Source organism: Pristiophorus japonicus, chromosome 1 (assembly GCF_044704955.1).
Source record: "Pristiophorus japonicus isolate sPriJap1 chromosome 1, sPriJap1.hap1, whole genome shotgun sequence".
In the NCBI taxonomy this organism is placed as follows: Eukaryota; Metazoa; Chordata; class Chondrichthyes; family Pristiophoridae; genus Pristiophorus; species Pristiophorus japonicus.
In genome coordinates, this window is record NC_091977.1 from 379,554,296 (window position 1) to 379,580,097 (window position 25,802).

Here is a 25,802-nt window from a genome sequence, read left to right on the forward strand (position 1 = left end):
ATAATTCAACAGTACAATTTTTATTTTCTCCCAATCTACAAACACCGGGATCATCTATACAAAGGTAATACTATACTTTTTCGATACAAATAGCAAAAATAATTCACTGCTGAACAAGGGACTGCATTTTTATTTTCTAATGATTCAACTCACATAAAAAGTGCACAAATTCTCTGCTTCTATTCAGAATGATAACATGTCTGATGTAGTGACTAATAACCCACTCTATATGCTGAAAGTTTACCTATGGTTTCAATAACAACTTTAGAAATGCAATTTTTCAGAATGTGACTCAGTCAGTGTAAATTAGATATTAGTTTCTATCAGCACACAGGGTGAATGAACCATTCAGAAGATCCTACAATAACTGCACCTTCAGCAGCATGAAAGGCTTTTATTTCCCCATTTTCTAAACACAGAAAAATGTATCCCTACAATTCAGAATATTGAATGTCTTATGGAAAGTGAAAGGTCATTTGTAACTGTCCACAGGATTGATGGAGTTAAGATAGCTCTTTGACCTTCACCCTGCACTCATGAAATATAGTCTCAGATGACAGAGCATAATGCAAGTTTTTGGAGACTGTCCATTTAATTCTATATCACATTGTAGGTTTGTTCCTATGTGTGCTTTATAATTGCAAGTCAAGATTTAATTACCACGAGTCTTTACCACCCTCATTAAACAGCAACCAATCTTTTAATACAATACTGCCCAGAGTCTGTAATTTGCACGAATTCAAACATTTCTGTCCTCATTTTGTATTATTTTTAAACTGATCCAGTTGAATAACTGCTTTAGGGGCCCATATAAACATCAAGGTCACACCTACTGAATATGTATATATTATTTAAAATGAACATAATCTACCCTAGAAACTACATCTACAACCTTTGTATTTCAAACATAGCTGACTTGTAAACATCAAACTAATTTTGCATAATCCAGGGGTAAATCTTAAATATATTGGAAATAGAAAATCACAACAAAAATATTTAAATTTAGTTTATTTGAGATCAGTGAATTATTATATGCAGTATAAACTATTTCCCCTGACAGAATTTATGTTTATCATGTGAAATATAATAGTGATGAAAGTAATATGTTTAAACAAAACACTATTCTTTCTCTTTTTGATAAAGAGCCTTAAACATAAAATAGAAACACATTTGGGCTGAGAAATTCGATGCTTTAACGCCAGCCGTTAAATCCGGTTTTGTAGGAAAAATGGCCGCCATGTTGGGCAGGTCGATAACGTTGCCACTGCCTGCGCTCACCTTAAGTATTTTAATTACCAGGAACATGACATCAATCATCATGGAATGCCAAAGTGATGCATGTTCATCCAGTTTCGACCTCACTATTCCTCTTACCGCCATCTTCAAAGCACGCTCGTGCATGCAACCGTTGACAGCGCATAGAGCTGCGAGAAAGCGGCAGTAAGCTATAAACCATACAGTAAGGAGCTGCTGATTTAACTGGTAACTATGGTGAGCTCAGACTATGTAATTAGAGTGAAAACTGCTTACAATGAAATGCATCAAATCTCGCCGCCCCCACCCCTCCCCCCTTCAGCCAGGTAAATACTTTTAAAATAAACTGTACTGTACTATGGTTGTGAGAACCTCAGGAAAAAAAATCAAAGCTCCTTAAATTTTATATGTTGGGTTTTCTAGCTTAAAAAGTGATAAAATAATATGCAAAGTTTTGAAGTCTGTTTTTAAAAGGCTGAACACCACATTCTCACCAAGAGTTCTTCAAATGTCTGCTGTTGTTAAATATTGAATTGAACTATCTTCTCCATGATTTACATCAGTACACCCCTGACCAAGAGGTTCATGTTTCCCTTTTTAAAATTTATTTCAATTGATTTCTCATGCAACAGTTTAATGAAATCTGTGCCACAGTCTTTGGGGTCAAAATTCAGGTGCTCCAGGATTTTTCGGATGGTACTCACCCCTGGAACTCCTGGTTCGGTAAGTAGATCCATTTCATGACTGTGAAATTTTTTTTAAAGTCCTACAGGAAATGGATCATAATGGGGGCGGGCCTTAGACTCAAAGCCAGGCTGACTGGCTGAAAATAGATCGGTCGGGACCTCCGCCACTGTCAATCAGCGGTGGAGTCATGGTGACGTCACAGCGCGTGTGTGTCACCACGCTCTCTTCCCCCATTAAAGGGGAGAGATTCGACCATTTTTTATCTTTCGCCACTGGGCCACCAGGGAGGGTTTCGGCTGGGTCAGTGGCCTGGCACCCAAAAGGGGGTGCCAGGCTGCCCATTGGCCCTCCCCTTTAAGGGCGGCCGTGCTGCTGGGCCACACTCAGTGCGGAGATGGTGCACCAATAGAAAAACCTGCCGGGGGCACCACCCAGCAGAGAATCGATCTATTCTGCTGAATATGGATAGGTAAATGTTTTTATTATTTTAAATTGGCGGCACAACCACTCGGGCGGGATGGGGCCAAGGCCTAAATTCACCGACTCCAATTTAGGTCAGGTCGGCCAGTTGACCCCAAAGCAGCGGCCATTTTATTTTTAGGAATGGCCGCCGCAAACAGGCATTAACAGGTCTCTTTGAGACCCTGAATTTCGTCCCCTTTATGTGGGTGTTTCCAGTCACAGTCCCACCAGATCTGAGCCTGTGCTTTAAGAGCCACTCACCAGGGAGTGAATCCCCTATATGACGTGAAGGCTCGTGCACTATCACTGCTCGCTGCAAGATGGTGCATCCACATCCACATCCCCCTCCAGCACCATGGTGGAGCACAAACTTCCACAACAGCAAATATCTGGGTGAAACATCTGTGGACCTACAGAGTGATTATTTGCACAGATTTCTGGACTCCCCTTCCACGCCCATTTGGTACTGCACATGCGCACTCGTTCCGGTCGAGCTTGCGCACTCAATCTGGTTGCTCTTATGCAGTATCAAACGGCGCAATGACTGCAGCCTGCACTGTCACGCTTTCCTCGGCTCTGTGTGGAGGTCAGGGGATCGGATGTGGGGGACAAAGAGGGGGAATCGAAGAGGGTGGGGGCGGAATCTGGAGGGTGGGGGGGAAGAGAGGAGAGGGGATTGAAGGGGGGGAGAGGAGAGGGAATCGAGGGGGGGAGAGAGGAGAGGGGATCAAAAAGGGGGTGTGGGAGTGGAGATCGAAAGTGGGGGGGGGGGAAAAGAGGCGCTGCAGAAATGTCATTGTGAAAGGAGAGCCAAAGCTTGGACAGTTTGGAGTGGATAAGTGCAGTTGTAAGGGGGTTGGGAGAGTTTTTTCCAGGGCGGATGCAGAAGGAAGTAGGTTTGGATTCGGGAAGAGTGATGTGGCTCGAGAGCGATACAAGGAAATGGTCAGAGATGGCCTTTTCTTTAATTGACACAGTTGGAATAGTGAGGCCACGAGAAATGGCAAGGTCAAAGGGGTGGTCATGAATATGGGTTGAGGAATTTACATGGAGGGAGAGATTAAGGGAGGACAGGAGAGTAGTGAACTCAGAGGAGAGAGAGCATGATGAATTGAGATGGAGGTGGAAATCACCGAGGATGAGAAGTCACTTCGTGCATAGGCTAAGGCAGGAAAGCAGTGAGGATATTGTTATGTATGTAAACATGTATATACCTTGTACAGTCACCAGAGGGCTCATCCCCTGGCGTTCCAAGGGATCCCACAATCCCTTGGGAGCACAGGTACTTAAGGAGGCCTCACAGGCTGGAGAGGCACTCTGGAAACCTGTAATAAAAGACTAAGGTCACACTTTACTTTGAGCTCACAGTATCCAGTCAGACTCTTTATTCATATATAACAACTAGCGACGAGATACAGATGACAAACCGAACAATGCAGAGAACAGTGGGCATCCTGGAGAAATTTTCGGAGGAAGATGATTGGGAAACCTTTGTGGAGCGACTCGACCAATACTTAGTGGCCAATGAGCTGGAAGGAGAAGCGAACGCTGCCAAACAAAGGGCGACTCTCCTCACCGTCTGTGGGGCACCAACATATGGCCTCATGAAAAATCTGCTTGCTCCAGCGAAAACCACAGAGAAATCGTACGATGATTTGTGCACACTGGTCCGGAAGCATCTAAACCTGAAGGAAAGCGTTCTGATCCCAAGGTACTGGTTCTACACCTACAAAAGGTCTGAAGGCCAGGAAGTGGCGAATTATGTCGCCGAGCTAAGACGCCTTGCAGGACATTGTGAATTTGAAGGACATTTGGAGCACATGCTTAGAGACTTTTTCGTACTTGGCTATGCCATGAAGTGATACTTCGCAAACTTTTGACTGTAGAGACCCCAACCTTGAGTAAGGCCATAGCGATAGCCCAGGCGTTCATTGCCACCAGTGACAATACGAAGCAAATCTCTCAGCACGAGTGCTGCTACAAGTACTGTGAACAAAGTGATGTTGTTTTCAAATCTCAATGTACAGAGCAGGCCCCACATGCCTGCAGCTGCATGTCTGCACATGTCTCAGAGTCCACCATCAAGGGTGATGAATGCAAGGCCATTAACACCTTGTTGGGGTGATCATCGTTTCCATTCATGCCACTTCAAAGGCTACGTTTGCAAGGGCTGTGGAACAATGTGCAGGCGAGCTGCAAACCCTATTAATCCTGCAAACCACCATGTTGCAGAGTAGGACAGATCCACGGTGGATCATGACGAACCAGAGCCTCAGACCGAGGAGGCAGAGGTATATGGGGTTTACCACAAAGTGTCCCTCGATAATGCTGAAGGTTGAAGTTTCAATGGAGCTGGACACAGGTGCGAGCCAGTCCTTTATGAGCAAAAAGACTTTCGAAAAATTGTGGTGCAGCAAGGCCTCAAGTCCAGTCGTGACGCCCATTCGCACGAAACTGAGAACTTACACAAAGGAATTGATTCCTGTAATCGGCAGTGCTACTATAAAGGTCTCCTACGATGAAGCGGTGCACAAGCTCTGGGTGGTACCGGGCGATGGTGCCACGCTGCTCGGCAGGAGCTGGCTGGGAAAGATACGCTGGAACTGGGACGACATCCGAGCGCTCTCCTCCACTGATGACACTTCGTTGCCCAGGTCTTAAACAAGTTTCCTTCGCTGTTCGAACCTGGCATCGGGAAGTTCCAAGGAGCAAAAGTGCAGATCCACCTAATTCCAGGGGTGCGACCCATCCATCACAAGGTAAGAGCAGTACCGTAAATGATGAGAGAAAGGATAGAGATCGAGCTGGACCGGCTGCAACGAGTGGGCATCATTTCGCCGATCAAATTCAACGAGAGGGCCAGTCCTATCGTTCCAGTCCTCAAGGGAGATGGCACCGTCAGAATCTGTAGTGATTACAAAGTAACTATCAATCGTTTCTCCCTGCAGGATCAATACCCACTACCAAAGGCTGATGACCTTTTTGCTATGCTGGCGGGAGGAAAGACTTTCACGAAGCTCGACTTGACCTCGGCCTACATGGCGCAGGAGCTGGAGGAATCATCGAAGGGCCTCACCTGCATCAACACGCACAAAGGTCTCTTCATTTATAACAGATGCCTATTTGGAATTCACTCAACTGCGGCGATATTCCAGAGAAACATGGAAAGCTTACTGAAGTCGGTCCCGCGCACGGTGGTCTTCCAGGATGACATCTTGGTTACAGGTCGGGACACAGTCGAGCATCTGTAGAACCTGGAGGTTCATAGTCGACTCAACCACGTGGGGCTCAGGTTGAAACGCTCAAAGTGCGTTTTCCTGACGCCTGAAGTGGAGTTCCTGGAGAGAAGAATTGCGGCGACGGCATTAGGCCCACCGATTCGAAGACGGAGGCAATCGAGAACGTGATGGAGCTGTGGTCGTTTCTAGGACTCCTGAACTACTTTGGTAACTTCTTACCGGGTCTCAGCACACTGCTCGAACCACTACACGCCTTACTGCATGGGTATGGGGCAAAAGCCAAGAAAATGCCTTTGTAAAAGCTAGAAAATTGTTGTGCTCAAACAAATTGCTTGTGTTGTATCATCTATGTAAGCGTTTGGTACTAGCATGTGATGCGTGTATGGCATTGGGTGTGTACTGCAACAAGATAATGAATCTGGGAAATTGCAACTGGTTGTTTATGCATCCAGAAGTCTGTCTAAGGCCGAAAGAGCATATAGCATGATGGAAAAAGAAGCGTTAGCGTGTGTCTATGGGGTAAAGAAAATGCATCAATATCTGTTTGGGCTAAAATTTGAATTGAAAACGGACCATAAACCACTAATATCCCTATTTTCCGAGAGTAAGGGGATAAATACGAATGCATCGGCCCACATCCAGAGATGGGCGCTCACGTTGTCCACTTACAACTACGCCATTTGCCACAGACCAGGCACAGAAAACTGTGCCGATGCTCTCAGTAGGCTGCCAGTGCCCACCACGGGGGTGGAAATGGTGCAGCCCGCAGATTTAGTCATGGTTTTGGAAGCATTCGAGAGTGAGCAATCACCCGTCACAGCCCGACAGATTAGAACCTGGACGAGCCAGGACCCCTTACTGTTCCTAGTAAAAAATTGTGTGCTTCACGGGAGTTGGTCCAGTGTCCCAGTGGAAATGCCAGAAGAGATAAAGCCGTTCCAGCGGCGCAAAGATGAAATGTCTATATAGGCAGACTGCCTTCTGTGGGGCAATTGGGTAGTGGTCCCCAAGAAGGGCAGAGACACCTTCATCAGTGACCTCCACAGTACCCACCCAGGCATCGTAATGATGACAGCGATAGCCAGATCCCACGTGTGGTGGCTCGGTATCGATGCGGACTTAAGAGTCCTGCATGCACAGATGTAACACAAGCTCGCAGTTAAGCAATGCACCCAGGGAGACGCCACTAAGTTTATGGTCTTGGCCCTCCAAACCGTGGTCAAGGGTCCATGTCGACTATGCAGGTCCGTTTTTGGGTAAAATGTTCCTTGTGGTTGTAGATGCGTACTCCAAATGGATTGAAGGTGAGATAATGTCGGCAAGCACGTCCGCTACCACCACTGAAAGCCTGCGGGCCAGGTTTGCCATGCACAGACTACCTGATGCCCTTGTGAGCTACAACGGTCCATGTTTTACCAGTGCCAAGTTCAAAGAGTTCATGACCCGTAACGGGATCAAACATGTTAAACCTGCCCCATTCAAACCAGCATCCAATGGTCAGGCAGAGACAGCAATGCAAACTATCAAGCATGGCTTGAAGAGGGTAACAGAAGGCTCACTGCAGACTCGTCTATCCCGAGTTCTGCTTAGCTACCGCACGAGAACCCACTCGCTCACTGGGATTCCACCTGCTGAACTGTTCAGGAAAAGGGCACTTAAGACCAGGCTCTCGTTAATTCAACCTGATTTACATGAACAGGTAGAGAGCAAGCGGCTTCAACAAAGTACAGATCATGATAGCGCAAATGTGCCACGTGAAATTGAAATCAATGATCCTGTATTTGTATTGAATTATGGACAAGGTTCCAAGTGGTTTCCCGGCACTATTGTGGCCAAAGAGCGGAGCAGGATGTTTTGGGTCAAATTTTCAAATGGACTCATTCACCGGAAACACTTGGACCAAATCAAACTCAGATTCACAGACTATCCTGAGGAACCAACTTTGGACCCTACCTTCTTTGACCCCCCAACATACACACCTGTGGCAACCGACACTGCCACGAAGCAGAACCCATAACCCGCAGCAACCCAGCAGGACTCACCACACTAGGCAACCCAGCAAGGCCAGCTGCACAGCAGCCCAGCGAGGGCCCAACAAACGATTCACCAAAACCAGCATTTGCACCGAGACGATCAACCAGGGCAAGAAAGGCCCCAGATCTTCTACTTACCTTGTAAATAGTTGCACTGTTGACTTTGCGGGGGGCGGGGGGGGGCAGTGTTGTTATATATGTAAACTTGTATATACCTTGTACAGCCACCAGAGGGCTCATACTCTGGAGTCCCAAGGGATCCCACAATATACTTAAGGAGGCCTCACACGCTAGAGAGGCACTCTGGAGACCTGCAATAAAAGATTAAGGTCACACTTTACTTTGCGCTCACAGTATCCAGTCAGACTTTTTATTCATATATAATTCATATGTCCGTGATAACATTTTTATCAGACTTAGGTGGACGGCGATAGAGAACGAGAATTGTAAATGAGAGGTGAAAGGGGTGGAGTAAGGTGAGATGTTCAAAAGAGGAGAACGTGCCAGAGGAGTAGGGGGACAGACCAAGGTATGATTTGGTGATGAGAACTACACCGCCACCACGGCAGTCTGGGCAGGGCAAGTGGTGGAAGGTACAGCCAGAAGAGGAGGTTTTGTTTCAAGGTAATGGGGTAGAAATTCAGCGGCGCCTGAAACGGGTTGCACTGACCGTTTCTGATGTGTTTTCACTGCCGCTGTGGATGAGGTGGCCTCCTGCGTGAAATTCAGCTCTTTGTAATTTTTTTTGGAGCAGTCTGGAAGTTGGTCATAATGGGGACGGAAGTGCAGCGGTGGCACTCTAGAGGGGCGGAAGTGGAAGTGGGAAGGAGTCTCCGCTGCCATCAGTCATCAGCCTGGCACTGATGACGTGTGTGCATCGCCACATCTCTCCCCTTCACTTAAAGGGGAGAGCCACTGCGAGCTCTGCGATTATTTTAGTTAGGTCCACTTGGCCACCAGGGAGGGTTTCGGCCGGGCCAGCGGCCTGGCACCCAAGAGGGGTTGCCAGGCTGCCTGTTGGCGGCCCGGCCAAACCCGGGGGCATAATTGTCGGGCTGACCTGGCAGTCAGCCAACAAAAAAAATTAAATGGCGGCCGCTGCAGTGTGCCCTCCCCTTGAATAACCACAGCCATGTCGCACATACTTCGAACACAGTGCACCGACAGAAAAAGCTGTTCGACGGCCCGAAGATTTTTGTAGCTGAATTTTGATGGGGCTGCGGGAGATCGGCGGTGTGCGCTTTGATGACGCACTTCGGCAGCAGCAGGGCGGAAGTAGGGACCGCTGGAAAAATCACCTACAAGAACTTTGCTGGCGGCGGCCATTCGACCGCAAATCGGCGACCACTCGACTCCGCCGCTTTCCGACAGTAAGAGGCCTTTTTGGGAGGCTGAATTTCGTCCCCAACGTGTCATTACAAGAGCGGACTCGATGGGGCCACCTCATCCACAGCGGCGGTGAAAACACATCAGAAGCGGTCGGTGCGACCCGTTTCGTGCGGCGCTGAATTTCTACCCCAATACCTCCTGACCCAGCAAAACCCAGGAGCCTTCACTAAGTTATCCCAAACAGCACTTTGCCCAAGACCACCGCACCGATCCTTTAGTCACGACCTTTGGCCTCCTGCTGAGGTTACCGACGGAAAGAGCAAGTTGCACAAGAGACTCTGGACTCTGCTCATTTAAATCAGCAGGCAGCACCAGCCTGTGCTCTTTTTGCTGACAGCCATTAATATTGCCCAGTGGTGGGACTGCCCGTTAATTAAGCTAAATTATAACTCTCAATTATTTACAGTTCTTGGACACCATTAAATTCTCACTTAATCCCTAGAAACTTTTTTTCCAAATTCAAAGTAAAACTAAAAAACCTACATTTAATGTTGTGGCTCCAACCACTTACTTGACCCTATGATGGTGGGATAATGCAAACGTTGACGATTATGCATAGGGGAACAGTCGTGATCTTGTTTTTGGTAAACAATGTCTTGCTGTGTGGCCTGAGTCAACTTTTGATTGATGATATTATTTAGGAGACTATTAGCATGGTAATTTTGTCAGTGCACTGCTGTCCTTGTTCTGTACGCAACTAAAAATTAAGACTGACATTTAAGGCAGCATAATATCATCCTCGCAGCAATACCTAAAGACAATCCGAGTCCCCTTTAAAAAATCCAGGTTCCCTTTTAAAAAAAATTCAAACTGCACAGCCACTGTTTGTTTTTCTAAAGAAAATCATGTGCAGATATGTGTGCTCATCACAGCCATAACAGCACAAGACACATACACACAACGTGCACAAGTTACCATGCACCTGATTTTTGGTAAGAAAACAATGCAAATTTTAAGTTTATTTTCTCAAATTTGGGAGGAAATCTTTACTTACTGATTCACACCTAAACAAAATCTGACAATTATTTAGTGAAAATCGGTTGAAAATTATTTTTTTATGTTGACTTACTGTCAATCAGAAAACACCACCTTTAGCATTCAAGTTAATTTTCATGGTTTTAACCAGACTTCATTTTTCTTTGTTGGTTTACTCATCTGTCCACAATAGCACTGAGTGGGCTGACCACTGCATAGCCTCAAAATTGTTTGTTTTTGTGGGGGTGCATTTTGGTCACCATTTGCAATTTTCAGGTAGATCTGTAAATGGCCAAATGGCATGCATGCCTTTTTCTGATGAGAGGCTGTTCAAATATGCAAACTGGTGGCTTACACCTTTGTAAGTCTCCGATTGCAATTTGAACGACAAATGAATAGAGATAGTGTATTACAAGTGCTGCACCTTTGTGTGCATTTTTTCACCGCCTTCTGGGATCAGATTCCGCTCCCCCCTCCCACCCCCACAGACCCAACCTGGCGCACGGCTATGCGCAGGAGCCAGCTGATTTCCCGATCTCCCATAACCAGTGAGCTGCAGTGTGATTTCAAAATGCTTCAGGCTTCCGAACGCCATGTTTGGGAGGGCGGTCTCTCTGCCAACTACACGCCCATTTTGGATGGAAATTAAAAATGCCCCCCAAAGTCGCAGCTTTACAATGAGAACATTCTCTGCCATCATACTATGAGAGATAGACTAAGAGTAGATCTAACAACCCAAAATTGGCCAACCACAATGCACTCTGGGCCATCAATATCACCGGAATTGTGCACAACTGCAAACTACGACTTCATGGCTTGCATATTCGTCTTTTCCCCATTTTTAGCATGTCAGAGCAACTAGTTCAGTTCGAACATAAAGAAAAATAGTTGTGGTAGCTGAAAGTCAATCCTGGCAGCACAAAGACATCATTTCAGAAGTTCCTCAAGGCAGGATCCTTGGTCCAAACATCTTTAGCTGCTTCATTACCAATATTCCTTTTGTTATAAGGTCAGGAGTAGGACATTCGCTAACAATTCGACAGTGTTCAACATCATTCACAACTCCTCCAATAATTAAGCAGCCCATTCAGGCTCGAGCTGACGTGGCAGGTAACATTCATGCTACACAACATTTGTACCACACAATAACCATCTGCAATAAGAAACGGCCCAACCATCGCTCCCCGACCTTCAACAGCACCACGAGTGTTGAGTGCCCACCATCAATATCTTGAGGCTAACCACTGACCAGAAGCTTTATTGGACCAGCCATAACAATATGGATCCAAAAGCAGGGCAGAGGCTGGGTATTTTGCAACGAGTAACTCACCTTGTGACCCACTGAGGTCTCTCGAACATCTATAAGGTTTAAGTCAGGAGTGTGATGGAATACTCATCACTTGCTTGGATAGGTGCAGCTGCAATAATACTCAAGAAACTCAATACCATTCAGGATAGATCTTCACCCTTGCCACTGATCTCAATATCTATCCCCATCATCATTGGAACACTTTGGCTGCTTTATGTACTATCTAATGTGCTGCAGCAACTCATCAAGTTTACTTTGACAGAATCGCCCGGCCCCATGACCTCTACAGCCAAGCAGCAGGAATATCATGGGAACATGATCGCCTCCAGGACTCCTTCCAAATCACACATCAACCCAATTCAAAAATATACTGCTATTTCTTCATCAGCTTTGGGTCAGTATTCTAGAATTCGCTACCGAACACCATTGTAAGAGTAGCATTACCACAAGGCCTACAGTGGTTCATGGCGAAGGTTGCCCAAGTTTAACTAGGAATGGGTAATAAATGCAGCTTGGTCAACCTCACCCTCAACCCAACAATACTTTTTTTTTTAAATGCCTATTGTTAATCAATTAAAAATACCTATTAAGCCAGTTATTTAACATAAATCAGGGATAATTTTTAGATATTATTTAGCTCTGCCACCACTGTCAATATAAGTCACATTTGGACCAGGTTTTAATAACATGGGAGGCATCGCTTTATACTAGAAAAAAATAATGGGATGGATTCTTTTGATTTTGTTTTTTTCTATCAATTTTCTCCTCTCCCTTCCTTGAGACATTTTTAGGATATGGTCATACAGGTCACCCTATAATGCAAACCTTGACAGTGAGTGCCAGTGCTGGCATGAGGGAGGGGGATATCACAGGTAAGCCCAATTCTGTCTTCACCCAACATTCACACACATGTATATTTCTAGGGAGTCAGAAAGTATGTAGGAAGAAGAATTCTGGCCAATTATTCTCTCCCTAGCCCAGAGGTAATCAACCCAACTGCAGCAGGCCAAATGCCACCACGGCTGAGATCAGCTAACTCAGCACAGGCCAGATATTAAATTCAGGGCCTCATTATTCTGCATAGCTCACCAGCTGTGCAGTGCAATCATGCCTATGTTAGAATATAGATTCTCTGATTATTATAATTAATATAACATGAAAACTGTTGTGATGAGAACTTTAAAAAAAAGCATATCCCTCTCCATTGTTGAAATGCATTTACTGATTTGACTTTGTCCCCCTTTTTTGTTTAGATTTCCTTGGGATTGATTCCCTGGCATTCTGCTGCTGGTCCTCTGAAAGTGCCGATTTTGGGATGACCACCTTAAAGTATTGAGGAGTGAGTTAACTTGATTTCTTTTACTACAGGATCAAGTCTTGCACCTTCCTGGTTCAACTATTCACGAGATAAACTCATTGCTTATGAGATAAATTATATGAGCTATCAGGGAGATCGAGAGCCAGCGGCAGTTGGTGAGAGGGGAGCGGCCTATAAAAGGCGTACCGGTGCAGCTACAGCGGGAGAGAAAGCAAAATAGAAATAGAAAGGAATCAAAAAGTGACGTCACAGTCAATGGGGTAAGTGATTGGCTGGTGATTGGTGAGTAGCTTTTCTTTTTATTTTTTATATCAGTAAGTGAACTTTAGCATTGTTACTACCAATTTAAGTGTATCTAAGGGTTAAGACATGGCAGGAGAGCTCGGTCACGTGATATGTTCCTCCTGTACCATGTGGGAACTCGGGGACACTTCCGGTGTCCCTGGGCGCTACGTGTGTGGGAAGTGTATCCGCCTCGAGCTCTTGATGGTCCGCGTTGCGGAATTGGAGCTGAGGGTGGATTCACTCTGGAGCATCCACGATGCTGAGAATGACGTGAGTATCACGTGTAGTGAGTTGGTCTTACTGCAGGAGAAGGGTCCACAGCCAGATAGGGAATGGAAGACCAGCAGGAAGACCAGTGCAAGAAAGATAGTGCAGGGGTCCCCTGTGGTCATCCCCCTGCAAAACAGATACACTGCTTTGAGTACTGTTGGGGGGGATGACTCATCAGGGGAGGGCAGCAGCAGCCAAGTTCATGGCACTGTGGCTGGCTCTGCTGCACAGAAGGGCAGGAAAAAGATTGGGAGCGCGATAGTGATAGGGGATTCGATGGTGAGGGGAATAGATAGGCGTTTCTGCGGCCGCAACCGAGACTCCAGGATGGTATGTTGCCTCCCTGGTGCAAGGGTCAAGGATGTCTCGGAGCGGGTGCAGGACATTCTGAAATGGGAGGGAGAACAGCCAGTTGTCGTGGTGCACATTGGTACCAACGACATAGGTAAAAAAAGGGATGAGGTCCTACGAAAAGAATTTAAGGAGCTAGGAGCTAAATTAAAAAGTAGGACCTCAAAAGTAGTAATCTCAGGATTGCTACCAGTGCCACGTGCTAGTCAGAGTAGGAATCGCAGGATAGCGCAGATGAATACGTGGCTTGAGCAGTGGTGCAGCAGGGAGGGATTCAAATTCGTGGGGCATTGGAACCGGTTCTGGGGGAGGTGGGACCAGTACAAACCGGACGGTCTGCACCTGGGCAGGACCGGAACCAATGTCCTAGGGGGAGTGTTTGCTAGTGCTGTTGGGGAGGAGTTAAACTAATATTGCAGGGGGATGGGAACCTATGCAGGGAGACAGAGGGAGACAAAAATGAGGCAAAAGCAAAAGACAGAAAGGAGATGAGGAAAAGTGGAGGGCAGAGAAACCCAAGGCAAAGAACAAAAAGGGCCACTGTACAGCAAAATTCTAAAAGGACAAAGGGTGTTAAAAAAGCAAGCCTGAAGGCTTTGTGTCTTAATGCAAGGAGTATCCGCAATAAGGTGGATGAATTAACTGTGCAAATAGATGTGAACAAATATGATGTGATTGGGATTACGGAGACGTGGCTCCAGGATGATCAGGGCTGGGAACTCAACATCCAGGGGTATTCAACATTCAGGAAGGATAGAATAAAAGGAAAAGGAGGTGGGGTAGCATTGTTGGTTAAAGAGGAGATTAATGCAATAGTTAGGAAAGACATTAGCTTGGATGATGTGGAATCTATATGGGTAGAGCTGCAGAACACTAAGGGCAAAAAACATTAGTGGGAGTTGTGTACAGACCTCCAAACAGTAGTAGTGATGTTGGGGAGGGCATCAAACAGGAAATTAGGAGTGCATGCAATAAAGGTGCAGCAGTTATAATGGGTGACTTTAATATGCACATAGATTGGGCTAGCCAAACTGGAAGCAATACGGTGGAGGAGGATTTCCTGGAGTGCATAAGGGATGGTTTTCTGGACCAATATGTCGAGGAACCAACTAGGGGGGAGGCCATCTTAGACTGGGTGTTGTGTAATGAGAGAGGATTAATTAACAATCTCATTGTGCGAGGCCCCTTGGGGAAGAGTGACCATAATATGGTGGAATTCTGCATTAGGATGGAGAATGAAACAGTTAATTCAGAGACCATGGTCCAGAACTTAAAGAAGGATAACTTTGAAGGTATGAGGCGTGAATTGGCGAAGATGGCTTGGCGAATGATACTTAAGGGGTTGACTGTGGATGGGCAACGGCAGACATTTAGAGACCGCATTACAACAATTATACATTCCTGTCTGGCGTAAAAATAAAAAAGGGAAGGTGGCTCAACCGTGGCTATCTAGGGAAATCAGGGATAGTATTAAAGCCAAGGAAGTGGCATACAAATTGGCCAGAAATAGCAGCGAACCTGGGGACTGGGAGAAATTTAGAACTCAGCAGAGGAGGACAAAGGGTTTGATTAGGGCAGGGAAAATGGAGTACGAGAAGAAGCTTGCAGGGAACATTAAGGTGGATTGCAAAAGTTTCGATAGGTATGTAAAGAGAAAAAGGTTAGTAAAGACAAACGTAGGTCCCCTGCAGTCAGAATCAGGGGAAGTCATAACGGGGAACAAAGAAATGGCAGACCAATTGAACAAGTACTTTGGTTCAGTATTCACTAAGGAGGACACAAACAACCTTCCGGATATAAAAGGGGTCAGAGGATCTAGTAAGGAGGAGGAACTGAGGGAAATCTTTATTAGTCGGGAAATTGTGTTGGGGAAATTGATGGGATTGAAGGCCGATAAATCCCCAGGGCCTGATGGACTGCATCCCAGAGTACTTAAGGAGGTGGCCTTGGAAATAGCGGATGCATTGATAGTCATTTTCCAACATTCCATTGACTCTGGATCAGTTCCTATCGAGTGGAGGGTAGCCAATGTAACCCCACTTTTTAAAAAAGGAGGGAGAGAGAAAGCAGGGAATTATAGACCGGTCAGCCTGACCTCAGTAGTGGGTAAAATGATGGAATCAATTATTAAGGATGTCATAGCAGCTCATTTGGAAAATGGTGACATGATAGGTCCAAGTCAGCATGGATTTGTGAAAGGGAGATCATGCTTGACAAATCTTCTGGAATTTTTTGAGGGTGTTTCCAGTAAAGTGGACAAAGGAGAACCAGTTGATGTGGTATATTTGGACTTTCAGAAGGCTTTCGACAAGGTCCCACACAGGAGATTAATGTGCAAAGTTAAAGCACATGGGATTGGGGGTAGTGTGCTGACGTGGATTGAGAACTGGTTGTCAGACAGGAAGCAAAGAGTAGGAGTAAATGGGGACTTTTCAGAATGGCAGGCAGTGACTAGTGGGGTACCGCAAGGTTCTGTGCTGGGGCCCCAGCTGTTTACATTGTACATTAATGATTTAGACAAGGGGACTAAATGTAGTATCTCCAAATTTGCAGATGACACTAAGTTGGGTGGCAGTGTGAGCTGCGAGGAGGATGCTATGAGGCTGCAGAGTGACTTGGATAGGTTAGGTGAGTGGGCAAATGCGTGGCAGATGAAGTATAATGTGGATAAATGTGAGGTTATCCACTTTGGTGGTAAAAACAGAGAGACAGACTATTATCTGAATGGTGACAGATTAGGAAGGGGGAAGGTGCAGCGAGACCTGGGTGTCATGGTACATCAGTCATTGAAGGTTGGCATGCAGGTACAGCAGGCGGTTAAGAAAGCAAATGGCATGTTGGCCTTCATAGCGAGGGGATTTGAGTACAGGGGCAGGGAGGTGTTGCTACAGTTGTATCGGGCCTTGGTGAGGCCACACCTGGAGTATTTGTGTACAGTTTTGGTCTCCTAACTTGAGGAAGGATGTTCTTGCTATTGAGGGAGTGCAGCGAAGATTCACCAGACTGATTCCCGGGATGGTGGGACTGACCTATCAAGAAAGACTGGATCAACTGGGCTTGTATTCACTGGAGTTCAGAAGAGTGAGAGGGGACCTCATAGAAACGTTTAAAATTCTGACGGGTTTGGACAGGTTGGATGCAGGAAGAATGTTCCCAATGTTGGGGAAGTCCAGAACCAGGGGTCACAGTCTAAGGATAAGGGGTAAGCCATTTAGGACCGAGATGAGGAGAAACTTCTTCACCCAGAGAGTGGTGAACCTGTGGAATTCTCTACCACAGAAAGTAGTTGGGGCCAATTCACTAAATATATTCAAAAGGGAGTTAGATGAAGTCCTTACTCCTCGGGGGATCAAGGGGTATGGCGAGAAAGCAGGAAGGGGGTACTGAAGTTTCATGTTCAGCCATGAACTCATTGAATGGCGGTGCAGGCTAGAAGGGCTGAATGGCCTGCTCCTGCACCTATTTTCTATGTTTCTATGGAACGTCCCAGTGTTTATTTGTAAGGTAACAGCATATTACATTATTTTAGAAAGTACAGGTATTGGGGCAATAAGTGGTAGTTAAAGATTAATAGAGATCATCTTTCTAAAGCATAAAAAGTTTTTCAAACTGCAACATGGGAGATTCCCTCCAAAATCTTCTTCTCCCACACATAACCAACCACTCTCTTTGCTGCATTTCTGCCCAGGAGCCCAGATAGACAGAAAGACACAAATATAAAGAAAGGCAGACAAGTTTCTTTTCTCATTTGAGGCAAATAGGTAAACAGGAGTAGGGGACGAGACAAACATGTTGAGGGGAGCCTCTGGTCTCTCAACACCTGTCTTCAGGAGAGCGGGTGGAAGTAGAGGAGAGTTGGATGGAAGGGCAAGGATCAGGTGGATGGCAGCAGAGCAAGGGGATACAAAGAATGCAGGGCATGAACAGATTAGTTCAAAGAAGAGGTAGGTTGTCATCTAGATGGGAGTGAGTAGGTGTAGCAATTTGTGTGAGGGGGTGGAGAAAATAAAAGTGGTTGTGTGAAGGTAAATTGTTAGGGGACAAAATGGGAGCAAGGGGATGGGGAGCATGAGCAATTGGGGTAGAAGATGGAAAGGGAGTCACTGAAGGCGATATTCTCCCTGAAGTCAATGGAAAGTAAAATTCGGCGGGGTGTGTAAAGGCAGCTGATCTGTTATCACCCGCTTTGTGCCTAAGTTGAATTTTATTCCCCCCCTCACATGTTTGAGGGATTGGCAAGTAAAGGACCACATTTTATATGTGTAGCAAATGTGTAAATAATGCTTTAGAAATGTTTTGTCCTGGTCACAGTGAAAGTGCCAATAATGGAAAAAATAAGGCCGATACAGTATGTGGTGCTATGCCACTTTATGATGTTAAATCTTAAAAGGACCTACTCCATTTTAGATTTTAGCTTTTTCATTTGTATCTGAAAATCGAATGAATGAAAACAAAGCAATATTTCTAAAAAGCCAAAGATAGAATTTATTTGTTAGTTATTGTACAATACATTTATGAATATTAAATTTATATGTACTCTTTTACTATCATTTTTAAACATTAGGGTAAATCTGATCCTCCCTGCAGGTAGCCATGCCCAAAGGCAGCACAGCTGGGAGGCTGCAGTGTTGTAGCCCTATCTCCATCCAACACTCCCTTCAATGTAATTCCCTGCTAGGAGTGCGGGTTCACTGAATATATCCTGTTATCTGAAAAATGCATTGGTTTTATGTATGATGTGGGCTGTGGTTATAGATGACAACAACAACAACTTGTATTTATATAGCGCCTTTAACGTAGTAAAAAGTCCCAAGGCCCTTCATAGGAGTGTTATAAGAAAAAAAAAATTGACACCGAGCCACATAAGAAGAAATTATGGCAGATGACCAAAAGCTTGGTCAAAGCGGTAGGTTTTAAGGAGCATCTTAAAGGAGGAAAGAGAGGTAGAGCGATGGAGAGGTTTAGGGAGGGAATTCCAGAGTTTAGGACCCAGATAGCTGAAGGCACAGCCACCAATGGTTGAGCAGTTATAATCAGGGATGCTCAAAAGAGCAGAATTTGAAGAGCGCGGATATCTTGGGGGGTTGTGAGGCTGAAGGAGATTACAGAGATAGAGAGGGGCGAAGCCATGGAGGGATTTGTAAACAAGGATGAGAATTTTGAAATCGAGGGGTTGCTTAACCGGGAGACAATGTAGGTCAGCGAGCACAGGGGTGATGGATGAACGGGACTTGGTGTGAGTTCGGACATGGGCTGCCGAGTTTTGGATGACCTCAAGTTTACGTAGGGTAAAATGTGGGAGGCCAGCCAGGAGTGCATTGGAATAGTCAAGTCTAGAGGTAACAAAGGCATGGATCCTTAAAGCATTGATGCTAACTATTGCTTCTTACATTCAGGAACAGGTCAACCTGCAAAGCTTTCCCAAATCAGGATCCCCCCTTTCATATGGAGATGTATTACTCTTGATTTGTGATAGTTTTTACCTTATTACCAGCTGCCTTCTTGGTATCTCTGAGAGTCTCACTTGCTCTGTTTAATGACTCCTGCTGTTTTAGAATTTGGTCTTCCAGGTTTTGAACCAGATCAGTCTTTTCCACCAATCTCATCTTCAACATATTTACTTCCAGGCCCAGAGTGCTAACTTGTCCTTCACCATCGCTCAACTGAAAGTAATTAAAAATAATTATATTTCCATAACAATAATTTATTTTAAAAAGTATATTATTCACCCTTGGTTATTGTTGATATACAAATAAAGTAATACCCCACAAATCACTGATAATTAAATTTAAATAATTAAATGTAATTAGACGAATGCCAGCCTTTCCAAGAGGTTCCACATATTAAATCTCTGACTACCTTATTTTAAACAAAGCAAAATTTTATATGACGAGGTCCACAGATTTACTCCCGTTTGAGGATAGAAAACCTACAGTATTTCATTTATATATTCTGTGGGCTGGATTTTCGGCGTTTTGGATTTCGGGGAGTTAATCGCGGCCTGACGTAAAAGTATGCGCCTGAAAATAGTTTGCGCCTTCGACTGGAAGTTTCGGCAAAAAAGTCATCTGGAGGAGCATTGGTGTTAAGTCAGGCATTGCACGACTGACTTTGTGCGCCCGAGCTGAAACTTTCAGAGTTAAAGGAGGCGGCCATTTTACGCATGCGCAGTGAATTTTTTTTCCGGTCGCAAACGCTAATGCAGGATGCGGCAGCTTTCTGCCAGCATGCGCATATAAACCACCCAACTTCATCCACTTCTGCCGAGATGGAGGATCAGGAGGGAGGGCAGTGTGCCAGGCACTTCAGCCATAAGGCAAGTGAGACCTTACTCCAGGCAGTGGAGAGGAGGTGGATCTCACTCCATCTGGCTAGAGGAGCCAGACCACTCCCTCCTGTGTTTAAGGGAGTATGGAGGGAGATAGCGCAGGAAGTGTCTGCTGCAGACACTGTGCCCAGGATTGGCACACAGTGTTGAAAAAAGTTCAACGATCTTACGAGATACGTCAGGGTGAGTACCATTTGCATCTATGTATGCCTCCGTGATATCTAACATTAATCTCCCACACTATGTGAAGTTTGTCATGCCTATGGTCCCTCTCAACACTCTGTGGGATGGCTATCACAATGCATAATAAAGATGAAGGCCTTCTTCGGCACCCACTGGCTTTTAATGATCCATGCACATTAACCATATCATTCACATCGTCCCTCGCAATACTGCTACAATGCCTTTCTGAAAGACGACTTACAGTCCACATGTTAGATGCCTCAAACCTGCGAACAAATACTGACGAAGCAACATCCAGACAGATTGATCGGAAGCAACAATAACATTCACAGTATCACTTATTGTACTCTGGTAGGCATATGTGCCACAACAGCAGAAAAACCCTGTCTGAACTCTTCCTATTTTTCTCTTTGCAGTTCAAACACTCCCATAATAGAAAGGAGCAGATGCGGACAGGTGGGGGTCCTGTTGACGGATATGGAGGAAAAGGTCTCGACCCTCATTGGAATCCCAGCTCGGGCAGTTGCCGGGGGCGATGCTGAGCCCCCTTCGAGTAGTGAGATATGTAAATGGATGGCACGACTCAAGATACTGCACTGAGAGATATCATGGAATTGCGGCGGCCCCTCAAATGAACATGTGCAATGCCACATTCCTCATGTCACCCTGCCCCCTCCCCTGCTGCTAACCACTCCTCTGTTGTTTTTTACTTCCAGATGACCAACCAGAGGCACAGCATCCCTCAAGGGAAGCCTCCACGTCAGGCCATGGTGGAGACGACGAGGGAGGGGAGGAGATTGCTCCTGCGGAGCATTACAGCCCAGCAGTTGCCCCATCGAGGCTAAGTTCATCTGGGGACGATGCTGACTTCCCCGGGATTTGAGTCGTCGGAGGCTCCTGGTCCCAGTGGCATACAGCAATGTAGTGCCGGGGTGGAATCTTGCAGGCCAGCTCACCGGAGGATAAGTCGGCAAAGTCGGTCTGCTCAAAGACAGACGTGCAACTGGACCTGGTGGAAAAGTCCATGGAAACCACAGTTATGCACCGTGAGCTTATGAATGCATTGGGATGGATCCCAGAGAGCATTGACAAGTTCACTGTGACTGTTGCGGAGGCAGCGTTGCAGATTGTTGTTGCGAATCATGAGTCCAGCGAGGCCATTATTGCCCACACACAGAGGCCGATGGCCTCCAGCAGCGACAGTGGAGTTCCAGAGTGTGTGGCGCTTGCCCTTGATCACGTCGCAGACTCCGGTGCATCACAGGCCGAAGCTCTGCTTCAGCTTGCCCAAGTGATGCAGTCCATGTCTGCTACCATAATCTCTGCATTTCAAACTGTCCCACGGGGAAGTGACGGTGCCAAAGCAGGTCAGCAAGTTGTGGGGAGACATCGTGCTCCGGTTGCTAAGGCCCAGCCCCATCGGAAAGTCAGTTACTCCATGGAAATGGCAGGTGCTGTCATTCCTCAGGATGACATCATTCCAGATTCCACCACTCACTTGCCAACCATGCACCATACACGGTTGACACCCCAGACACCCGTGACTGGTGACGCCGATGATGAGGCGCCCGAGTTCAAAGCCGGGCCTTCCAGGCCAAGAGCTGGTCCAGGGCATCCTCAGACGCCATCTACATTGTCTGGCCCCCAATACAGCAGCTCTCTAGCAGCCTTCCTGTATGCCCTGAGGACACATTGAGGAGGAACAGCAGGCACGGGAGGGGGTTGAAGGGAAGGGGGTGGGGGAAATGTCTTGCAAAAACCGATTGCCACGAATGTCTGTATCATTGTCCACATTGTACATAGTTGTGTGATAACAATGCACTCCTCTTCAATGGTGTTGCTGCATGAAGCAGTCTTGTGTTAACTTACATTTTGTTCACTGCAGGGAGCAGTTTTGTGTTAATTTACAGTGTTTAAGGATTGTATCGTTTTGGGTTTTTCGGGGAGGGGAGGGAAAATTGTCAATGTTGCATTTCGATAAAAATGTTTGTTTGACCTTTGCCATTGGTGTCTTGTGTCTCATTCGCAGAATCAAGTGTTGAATAATATAGATGGTGGCATAGAGTAGCGAGTCAATGCTGCAACCCCACCCTCCCCGTTCAACCAAACCGGTCAATGATGAGCTGCCGACGTAAGGCTCTTGCTGCGGCCATATCTCCACGCTGCCTCCCCTGTGTTTGTGGTGGATGCGCAATGGGTTCCTCACCAGGCTCCTCTTCCTCATCCTCCTCTTCCTGAGGTGGTCCTGCAATCGCCACTGGCAATGTCTGTCCCTGCATGATGGCTAAGTTGTGTAGCATGCAGGACATGACAATGAACTCTGAGACCTGTTGTGGGGAGTATTGAAGGCTGCCTCCAGAGCACTCTGGGTATCGGAAGCACTGCTTCAGCACTCTAATTGGCTGTTGGATGAAGCTACGGGTGGCTGCATGACTCTCATTATAGTGTTGCTCGGTTTCTGTGGCAGGGTTCCGGAGGGCGGCCATGAGCCAGGTGGCCAGGCCGTATCTTTTGTTCCCGATCAGCCAGCTCTGACCTTGGCTTTGTCGCTGAACCATTCGTGACACACTGCTCTCACGCAAGCTGAAAGCATCATGTGTGCTCCCTGGATAGCGGCATTCACTGTGAGGATGCGCTGAGTGTGGTCGCAGACCAGCTGTAAATTTAGGGAGTGACATTCCTTTTGGTTTCTGAAGACCTCTGCATTGTGTGAAGGTGCTCGCAAGGCGATGTGTGTACAGTCAATGGCACCTTGAACCTGCAATTTTTCCAAACCCTACAGCCCTCTCATTCTGGCTGTCCATGTTCATTGGGAACTTTATGAAGTCCATTCTGTGTGCGTACAGTGCCCTTGTAACCTGGCGAACGCAGCAATGTGCAGCGTGCTGCGAGATGCTGCATATGTCCCCTGCTGCTGCCTGGAAGGAGCCGGAGGCATAGAAGGCCATCGCCACAGTCACCTTCACCTCGATGGGCAGTGCAGTCCTGTTGGTGCGTTTGGCTGTAGGTTTGCCTGTATGAGCTGGGGTAAGTGTAAACCACAATGTGATAGGAGGAGACAATATGTATGAATATAAAGGGGCTGCAAGGAGGGGTCAAAACTAAAAATCATGGATTAAAAACTAGTATTAAAACACTTTACCTAAACGCACGCAACATTCGAAACAAAGTAAATGAGTTGACGGCACAAATCATTACAAATGGGTATGATTTGGTGGACATTACTGAAACGTGGTTGCAGGGTGGCCAAGATTGGGAATTAAACATACAGGGGTATCTGACAATTCGGAAAGATTAGACAAGAAGGGAAAGGAGGTGGGGTAGCTCTGTTAATAAAGGATGATATCAGGGCAGTTGTGAGAGACGATATTGGCTCGAATGAAGAAAATGTTGAATCATTGTGGGTGGAGATTCGAGATAGTGAGGGGAAAAAGTCACTGGTGGGCTTAGTTTATAGGCCCCCAAATAATAACTTCACGGTGGGGCGGACAATAATCAAGGGAATAATGGAGGCATGTGAAAAAGGAACGGCAGTAATCATGGGGGATTTTAACCTACATATCGATTGGTCAAATCAAATCGCACGGGGTAGCCTTGAGGAGGAATTCATAGAACGCATACGGGATTGTTTCTTAGAACAGTATGTAACAGAACCTACAATGGAGCAAGCTATCTTAGATCTGGTCCTGTGTAATGAGACAGGAATAATAAACGATCTTCTAGTAAAAGATCCTCTCGGAATGAGTGATCTCAGTATGGTTGAATTTGTAATACAGATTGAGGGTGAGGAAGTAGTGTCTCAAACGAGCGTACTATGCTTAAACAAAGGGGACTACAGTGGGATGAGGGCAGAGTTGGCTAAAGTAGACTGGGAACACAGACTAAACAGTGGCACAATTGAGGAATAGTGGAGGACTTTTAAGGAGCTCTTTCATAGTGCTCAACAAAAATATATTCCAGTGAAAAAGAAGGGCGGTAAGAGAAGGGATAACCAGCCGTGGATAACCAAGGAAATAAGGGAGAGTATCAAATTAAAAACCAATGCGTATAAGGTGGCCAAGGTTAGTGGGAAACTAGAAGATTGGGAAAATTTTAAACGACAGCAAAGAATGACGAAGAAAGCAATAAAGGAAAGATAGATTATGAAAGTAAACTTGCGCAAAACATAAAAACAGATAGTAAAAGCTTTTACCGATATATAAAACAGAAAAGAGTGACTAAAGTAAATGAGAAGGGGGATTTAATAATGGGAAATGTGGAAATGGCTGAGACCTTAATCAATTATTTTGCTTTGGTCTTTACAGTGGAAGACACAAAAACCATGCCAAAAATTGCTGGTCACGGGAATGTGGGAAGGGAAGACCTTGAGACAATCACTATCACTCGGGAGGTAGTGCTAGACAGACTAATGGGACTCAAGGTAGACAAGTCCCCTGGTCCTGATGAAATGCATCCCAGGGTATTAAAAGAGATGGCGGAAGTTATAGCAGATGCATTCGTTATAATCTAACAAAATTATCTAGACTCTGGGGAGGTACCAGCGGATTGGAAAGCAGCTAATGTAACGCCTCTGTTTAAAAAAGGGGGCAGACAAAAGGCAGGTAACTATAGGCCAGTTAGTTTAACATCTGTCGTGGGGAAAATGCTTGAAGCTATCATTAAGGAAGAAATAGCGGGACATCTAGATAGGAATAGTGCAATCAAGCAGACGCAACATGGATTCATGAAGGGGAAATCATGTTTAACTAATTTACTGGAATTCTTTGAGGATATAATGAGCATGGTGGATAGAGGTGTACCGATGGATGTGGTGTATTTAGATTTTCAAAAGGCATTCGATAAGGTGCCACACAAAAGGTTACTGCAGAAGATAAAGGTACGCGAAGTCAGAGGAAATGTAATAGCATGGATAGAGAATTGGCTGGCTAACAGAAAGCAGAGAGTCGGGATAAATGGGTCCTTTTCGGGTTGGAAATCAGTGGTTAGTGGTGTGCCACAGGGATCGGTGCTGGGACAACAACTGTTTACAATATACATAGATGACCTGGAAGAGGGGACAGAGTGTAGTGTAACAAAATTTGCAGATGACACAAAGATTAGTGGGAAAGCGGGTTGTGTAGAGGATACAGAGAGGCTGCAAAGAGATTTAGATAGGTTCAGCGAATGGGCTAAGGTTTGGCAGATGGAATACAATGTCGGAAAATGTGAGGTCATCCACCTTGGAAAAAAAAACAGTAAAAGGGAATATTATTTGAATGGGGAGAAATTACAACATGCTGCGGTGTAGAGGGATTTGGGGGTCCTTGTGCATGAATCCCAAAAAGTGCAGGTGCAGCAAGTAATCAGGAAGGCGAATGGAATGTTGGCCTTCATTGCGAGAGGGATGGAGTACAAAAGCAGGGAGGTCCTGCTGCAATTATATAGGGTATTGGTGAGGCCGCACCTGGAGTACTGCGTGCAGTTTTGGTCACCTTACTTAAGGAAGGATATACTGGCTTTGGAGGGGATACAGAGACAATTCACTAGGCTGATTCCGGAGATGAGGGGGTTACCTTATGATGATAGATTGAGTAGACTGGGTCTTTACTCGCTGGAGTTCAGGAGGATGAGGGGTGATCTTATAGAAACATTTAAAATCATGAAAGGGATAGACAAGATAGAGGCAGAGAGGTTGTTTCCACTGGTCGGGGATACTAGAACTAGGGGGCAAAGCCTCAAA

At 45.9% G+C, this 25,802-nt stretch overlaps 1 protein-coding gene across 1 annotated transcript in view; it reads right to left on the minus strand.

Moving 5' to 3' along the window:
* Positions 1-25,802, minus strand: part of LOC139266053 (polyamine-modulated factor 1-binding protein 1-like) — an 887,264-nt gene that overhangs the window by 458,178 nt on the left and 403,284 nt on the right. Inside the window, exon 12 of the mRNA XM_070883919.1 lies at positions 19,056-19,235. Coding sequence (XP_070740020.1) covers positions 19,056-19,235 — 180 coding nt within the window. The remainder of the gene's footprint in view (positions 1-19,055; positions 19,236-25,802) is intronic.